Source organism: Rhagoletis pomonella, unplaced genomic scaffold (assembly GCF_013731165.1).
Source record: "Rhagoletis pomonella isolate Grant_MI unplaced genomic scaffold, Rhpom_1.0 Rhpom_scaffold_00004, whole genome shotgun sequence".
NCBI lineage: Eukaryota > Metazoa > Arthropoda > Insecta > Diptera > Tephritidae > Rhagoletis > Rhagoletis pomonella.
The window spans coordinates 187,226-195,284 of record NW_023458558.1 but is presented as its reverse complement, the minus strand read 5'-3'; the positions used below and the strand labels follow the sequence as shown (position 1 = coordinate 195,284).

Genomic DNA, 8,059 nt, shown 5'->3' with positions numbered 1-8,059 from the left:
TTCAAGTGGTTGCCCCAGGCCCCCAGGAACACACTTAGATAATTAAGTGATTGTCCTTTGTAATACCACTGAACGGAGAACCTCGATTTAGTCGACGAAACGCCGCCGAATGCGATCCCTGAGAGCTCAGTGTTAGTTAAGAAGTGCGAGTCGAAATGCTTCCCTCTTAGGCCGAGGCCACGCAACGAGCGGCAAAGCGGCGAGCGGCTGAGCCGCTTAATTAAAACATATGAAAAACTATTGAAGTGGCCATGCTCTGAGCGGCATTTCTGAGTGGCTGAGCGGCATTTTTGTATGGCACTCATATCTGGCGCTACAAACGGTTGTTTAAGCAGGGGTCCTTAAACTTTGAAGATAATGTAACCCTTACTAAACACCATTCATTTTATGGAGCCCATCATTAAATTACTAAAAATCAAAGGCAGTGCAATTTATATATGAATAAAAACTTCTACTAGAAATAGTACACATATTTTAAATTTTAATGTAAAGAATGAAATTGTTTCACTGTTATTAATTAGGTATTGTATAAAATAGTAGTTCGATATAATGTCTGAAAGCTGTATGAACATTTCTGGGGTAGCATCTAATTTCGACTTGAATTTGTTTTTTGTACATGTGTAAGCTGAATACCCTGTTGACAGAGTACGTTTCGAAAGAAGGAAGCAAAGTTAAGAGGGCATTTTTAGTGACTTCATGATATTTACTCTGAACAGTAAACCAAAACTCTTTCAGAGACACAGATTCAAACGTGTGTTTCAATGTCGAAGTACTCTGAAGATCTATGAATGCTTCGTAAATGGATTTTGTACCAATCAGATATTACTACGACCATCTGCCTCGGGAGACAAGAACCACAATAGCCCACCTACGCTCTGGCTACTGCAGCAGGTTAAACTCATACCTGAGCAGACTAAACGCGGATGTGCCAAATGAGTGTCCGGCATGCGGAGAGACCCCTCACGACTCGAAACATCTCTTCGCATGCCCGGAAAACCCGATAACCCTAACGCCTTTGTCCCTGTGGAACGACCCTATTGAGGCTGCACGCTTCTTAGGGCAGCCGTTAGTGGAACTTGACGACAATGACTGAGATATTAACCGATCTGGACGGGGTTGTTGTAGCCGCTACAGTAACAACAACATACCAGTGAGAAAAAACAAGCTGTCAAGCGCAAGCTTACCGCTCTTATGTAGGTATCCCTGCAACCCAAAGTTCCCGAAATTTTAACGAAATATGTAGGAGTATCTTATTTCTGTAACGATTTGTTTACGAATCTTCAAAGAAAATTATATGAAGCGGTTGACACGAGCTCTTAAAGAAATTTCTGTACGAAATATAAAGAAAATTCTGAAAAAAATCTGCTGGAAATTCTCCACATAGCAGCATTACTTTCATTGATTTAACGATTTTCTTCCGAAATTTCGTAAAAGAATCGAAGGGTGCACAGTTTATTTAATTTTAGAAAATTCGGCAAAAAAATCGGATGATATCTTTACGAATTCTTTAAAATTTCTCTACTATTCAGAATACTCTGAAAAAATGGTTTGCAGGCTATGGCACTCAATACGGCAATCATTCTAAGCATGATAAAAATATAGTAAGGTAGAACCGCTGAGAGTCACTTTTAAAATTCTTGACGTTTCCAAACAATTTAATTTTTAAATTTACTCACAAACTCACACACACATTTCCATTTTCAATCTCAAGCAACAATTTCGAACAATTTCATTTTTTTCTTTTCACTTTTATATGATTTTAAAATGTTGGCAAACTTCAAAAAATAATCATGGCCGACAAATTGAGAGAACGGTTCTACCTTGCTATATTTTTATCATGATTCTAAGTACGAGTACATATCGTTGTAATTCGATGAAATCCATCACTTAAGTGAATTTTGAATTTTTTATTAGTTATGACTTTTTGAATTTCAGCGATGATGTTTGTTACGTCCTTTTGAATTTCAGGTCACGATATGTACACTTGAAAATAGATAATTGCGTCTCAGTCAAGCTGTTTATAGAAATTTTCTTTCTGTGTGGAACTCAAACCGACCGCCGTGCTTATTCATACCAAAATTAATTTCGCGGAACCCCGGTGACTTTTCTACGGAACCCACTTTAAGAAGCTCTGGTTTAAAGTGCCCTATAAAATCTTTTGCTGCAGCTGGGAAACGTGACGTTAAGCGCAAGTATAGGTTTTCCGGCCTTCGGGATATACGCCACCCTCGAAGCCTTGGGGATGTACCCGGTCAACACGCATTTAGCATAAATAGGAGCCAACCAATTGCACGACACCTCCAGAGCCCTTTGCAGCTGCGCAAGTATGATGCCATTGAATTTATCGCGCAGGCCTTGTGATGTTCGTCCAGAAGATCGGGCAAGCACAGAACCTAAAGTACAAAATATTGCAAAGAAGTACATTTGGCTGTACACGAAGTACGAAGTACAAGAGCTAAAAAAGAAGTACTGTACTTCCGAAAGAAGAACGGTTGGTCACATTATGTATGCCCTAATTGTGGCTTAATATCGCTACAAGAAAAGTTGAGTTTGAAAAAGCTCGCATTTGCCTACAGTTCAAAGTGCATCTGTGGTTAACGAAAATTTCATTAACTTGTACTAGCGCTCAAGGACGTTACATTAGCTGTACTTTTTCAATTGAATCAAAGATATAAGCAGTTTTTCATGAGGTTTAAAAAAGCCATGGTGTACGTACACATACATATGTAAATATACATATCGTCACCCTTATGCCAAAAGCATGAATGTGTAAATTTATCAGTTTTGAGTTATTGGGTTGAGTTGATTAGCCTTTGGATGTTCTATGTTATACCAAAACCCAGAATACCATGCGTACAGGGAAACCACATATTTTACAATTTCAATTGCATAAATATAGAGTTAAGTCTCGTAAACAAAAAACCGTCAAACTCGATTTCTCAAAGTTTTCATTTTTGCACATTCATGTTTCTGGCATACAGGCGACGCTATATGTATATTTATATACAATATAACTGTATTAAGAACAAACCTTATTTTAATGTGATATTTTCCATGTACATAAATAATTAATTATTATTGAATCATGCATATTACCCTATATTATTAGAATTAATAAACGTATATTATTATATGTGTAACTTAAAACTTGACGTTTGTAAATTTATGACGCGCAGTTACGGTTGCCAATTTAATACTTAGGTAAAAAAATGGTACCATTTTCTCTCAGCGGTACTTTAGGCGCTATTTTTAATGAAAGGCCACATCTTTACAGCACATACTTACGAGAGCACAAAACCCGCCGATATTACTATTGAGTATCTCTTCGCCTAAATATAAAAATAATTTTTTTCGAAAGGCGACACAGTATCTGTTGAGGAAGAGTGGAAAGAACTAACTACATTGTTAAATGTTGAAGGGGCGTTTCGCAGCTGTTGAGGGCATGATAAATTCCAAAAGTTTTGGAGCTGAAGAAAGTTGCAACGTTAGTGAGTCGGAGGAAGAACGTCCGCAGACAAGTAGGGAAGCCGGGAAACAAAAAGACCACGATTTTCCGGAACTCAGGACTGCCTTCAGATGGGCAGGCAAATTTTATGGAAAAATTATCCACAACGTTGGATGAAGATATTTCGACGACTTTGTCTTGTCGGGCCGTTGAAAGGCAAAATGAACTGTTGGCAGAGCCAAATCGCTTTATTTAAGACACAAGTTTAAAAAAGAAGAAAAGCCATCACAAATTAGCATGCTAAAGATCGAAACGTCAAAATAAATACCATATTGAACTTTTATGTATCTTATTACATTAAACGAGCAATTCTTGTATATATATATATATATATATATATGCATAGGGTTTCCCGGAAATGGCTCTAACGATTTTGATGAAATTTTGTACACAGATAATGTTTTTTTATTTTAAGGTTATCTGAATAGCCATTATCACCGAGAAGACTAGTTAATTTTACAATTTATAATAATAAATAATAACAATAAACGGACAATGACAACATCCGATGAGGCGGCTCTTGGAGTGTTTGAGAGAAAGATTTTGCGGAAGATTTACGGGCCTTTACGCGTTGGCGACGGCGAGTACCGCAGACGATGGAAATATCAGGTGGAGAAGGACTTGGCTTCACTTGGCGTTTCCAATTGGCGTCACTTGGCACAGAGGAGAACCGACTGGCGTGCTTTGCTGAACTCGGCCAAAATCGCGTAGGCGGTTGCAGCGCCAAAAAGAAGAAGAAGAAGAGAAGACGCCTTTAGATTAAAGGCGAAATATTGACACTAATAAACAAAAAGGAATTTAAGATATCCAATTGTTTTATATTACTGTATGTAAAACATTTGTTTCAATTAAGCAGTTTCCAACAATTTAACAAATGTCTTGAACTTACGCACATTGATGAGAAAGCCGACATAATATTGTGTTAAGCTATGGTGGCTTTCAATGAACAAAAGGCTACTCCTCTTGATCTTGAATTAATTTATAAATAGATTTGAGGTATTTAAAACTCGCAATTAAGAAGCCTAACTTCACTATTAATCGCGCTACACTTGGCTCTATTATAGCAGTCTACCATTCGTTTAAAACTGTATCACTTAAATTTTGTAGTTAGTGCTTTGTTTTGAGTAGAACTCAGGCGGTCGTGGTGCTAAGTTTAACTCAAAATTTTATTTAAGATCAGTAGTAAAAAACACATCGAATGGCACAAGTCATTTTAGAAGCAATTAACTGGTTTAAAGTAGTATGACGCAAAAGAGCTAGTCAAATTTCACTCAATATCAAACATTATATTATATGGCGTTAACGTATTAAAAAAAAAGCCCATTAAAAGTATGGTAGGTTAAATTGATGGTTGCTAAATTTCAGATTCTTCAGATAAACTCATCTCTCAATTTGTTAAAAGTTAATTTATCATTTTTAAACCCGCATACGGGTTAAAACCTTGTAAAAATATTCAATGACTCAAGCTATTAGCGGTATTATTTATATTTATTGGCCTTCATTTGTGCTGGGTTATTAAAATTCTTAATTTAATATTTAAACGAACAAACTTTATATACATTTATTTCTTGCACTACTTGTATTTAAATACGCGTAAACATTTGCAGTATGTCAGTTTCTATTGTATCGTAAATCAACCATTTCCTAAACATTTGCAATTTTATATAAAATATTACAATGCGTAAATTGCTAATCATTCTTTAAATTTATTTCGATTTAGATTAAGTCTGTTGTGTTCAGAATAAATAGTATTTATTAGAAATTGTAAGCATCATGTATATTAAGTGACATTTCTTCTCTTTGAAAGGCTAATAAATAAATATAGGTTTATTTTTGATGAGCGCAAACAGAGCTTTATTATCGCGTTTTCGATTATAAATCATTAAAGTAAATTTACTTCTGAATTTCATAATAGCATTTAAACGATGGCAAGGCTATGTGTAGTCGAAAATAGGAGTCAGTACAAGAATTTGTATTATCCTTGAAGGAATTCTTAATTAGTTTCAATTCTCTCCTTTTATAATTCGAAGAAAATCATTAATTTGGTTTAAATTATTTTAATGAACATTTCTTCACAATACCTTCTCCACGCGATTTTCAGCAACCAGCAGCATCTCATCAAAGCACGAACACTATGTGGCAGTAAGTGCATTCCATTCGAAGCGAGGATTTTTTGAATGAGTCACGGGTAAACATTCAGGTTCTACAAATTTCCAGACGCCAGCATCCACTTCCTCTACAGTCCCTAGGCTGCAATATGGTATTTTGTGAATAACTTGGCGCAATTCATTCGTACTACGTGGTGATGCACCAATTAACTGACGTGTGCAAGTATCGAGAGTTGTTGCATGGGCCACAACCAATACGTTACCCTCTATAAAATGAAAATCATTTGCTTTTAATCTACTTCTTTTATGTTTGATTTTGAACATACTTGTTGTTTCAATAATTTTACGCATAATCTCGTAGTTACGCGTATAAAACTCTTCGGTTGTTTCTTTGATGCAATCGTTCAACTTATTTGCAGTCATAAATGGTTGATAATTAATATCCACGTTGTAATCGGCCTTCACTAACTCGGATATACCCAGCCAATCCGGAACACCTTCAGGATACCATGCCATCCATTCAAATAATCCGGGTTCCACTTTAACTTTGCACTTTTGTCGCAAATGCAAACCTAAATTTTATAAAACTTTTAATAAATATTTATCTAAACTTACAATAAAGTGAAATAGAAATGTGGATCCTACTGAAAGAAGTCTGATGGGGAAATGTGGTGATTTCCGAAATAGCTATCACTTCTACCATTTTTTCAAATTATGGTTGCTTTTCCACAATAGGTTTTTCATTAAGAACGGCCTCAAGCTCAATAAAAATTGTTGAATATAATTGTGAAAAAGTTAGAATTTTTGTTCAATTCTAGAAAGCTAAAGTTCTCCCGAACCCTATAAACCCTAATCATTCGTCGATTCGACGAACATTTAAACAATTTTTTATTTTCATGTATTATATAATTTTTCGTTGTGTTTATTGCATACACAGTTGTCCACAAAATAATAGGAGTGGGATACTTTGAACAGTTTTGGCTATTTGTCTTTTGTTTATTATTTCTTTTATAAAAGTCTAGCTGGTTATACAACAAACACCATGTAAATGTACATTTCAAACTTTGTACAAAAATTAAAAAAATTATGCAAATTTTCCCCAAAATTTCGAACTTTTTAACCAGAATCTTTAGCATTTTGGTATGCAGTTTTGTAGCCCACTTAATTCTAGTAAACAAAGTGCAAGTATCAAGTTGGCAAAAAATCCCGTTGATTTTTGAGAATTTTTTTGGGCGAAGGTGTTTCACGTTTTTTTCCCATACAAAGTATGTTCGACAATTGTCTTTTATTTATATTGTTGAACAAACAAGATTCTGATTAAAAAGTTTGAACAAATACTCCAATTATTTTGTGGACCACTATACAAATGTAAGTGTGTTTGCATGCATATGTGATCCTATCAAATAAACTAATTACTTTCTATTTAATTACAAATTGTTTTTATTTTATTACTACTTTTCTAGCGCATTCGCCGGTAAGCGACAGCGAACTGTTTGTTGCACACTCGTCGAATCGACGAAGGTTATCTCCAGTATTAATGCCTCGAAAGTAATTACCGAAAGGGAATATCCATACTTCATAGTACATCCCTATGAGGATTTTTCTCTACCTAGTTCTAATTTTTTCACAGTTTCCACTTTTTAATCAAAATTTAATGTGTACGAAAATTGGAAGAATTCTGCACAACTTTATTAAAAATTGCAAACTTTTTAATAATATTCAAAAATCGACTATGTAGTTTGATAGCCTTTTCAATTTTAGTAAAATAATGTACAAACTCTCATTAAAAAGTTTGCAATTTTTCATGAAGTTTTGCAAATTTTTATCAAAATGGAATGTGTAAAAAGTTATTTCTTATACATAGAATATGTACATATATATATACATATTCATGCATTTTGTATTGAATTTTAATTATATAAAAAAAAAATGTCGGGGAAAAGTAAAATATACTTTTTCTTATTTTAACACGTAAGAAAATGTGTTCACTCTTGCGTGCTCTGGCGTAACTTTTAAGAAAAAGTAGGTACAGAAATGGATTTCTCATACCACTTACAGCTTGTTTTTAATACGACACAAAACCTGATTTTAAACCCACGGTTTCTTCAGAAAATTAGAATTACACATACATACAAAAAAAACTAACCCGCCTTAATGTATGTAGTAGATAGATATGACTTTTCGAATAGCTGGCAACCCTAATCAAAAATATTTGCAACTAAAACATTCCTATTTAAATATTAATATTAACTTTGTGTAATTTAACTTAATTTCACAAAAATTTTCTTAAATCTCTTTCATGGCAATGGGAAACATATTTCAATTAGATGATGAATTAAGTTGAATTTGATATTTTACACACTTGCCAACCCTCCTAAATACAATTCTGAAATAAAGCCTTTGAAATCCACTTCTATTGATACCCATCTTCAAAGAATTCTTTTGA

The 8,059-nt window shown here is 34.3% G+C and overlaps 1 protein-coding gene across 1 annotated transcript in view; it reads right to left on the bottom strand.

Moving 5' to 3' along the window:
* Window positions 1-4,623: 4,623 nt before the first annotated feature.
* The window catches only part of LOC118736741 (protein UBASH3A homolog), a 16,919-nt gene continuing 13,483 nt past the window's right edge, over window positions 4,624-8,059 (bottom strand). Inside the window, exons 3-5 of the mRNA XM_036466757.1 lie at window positions 5,940-6,185; window positions 5,587-5,879; window positions 4,624-5,519 (exon numbers count right to left, since the gene is read on the bottom strand). Coding sequence (XP_036322650.1) covers window positions 5,638-5,879; window positions 5,940-6,185 — 488 coding nt within the window. The 3' untranslated portion in view covers window positions 4,624-5,519; window positions 5,587-5,637. The remainder of the gene's footprint in view (window positions 5,520-5,586; window positions 5,880-5,939; window positions 6,186-8,059) is intronic.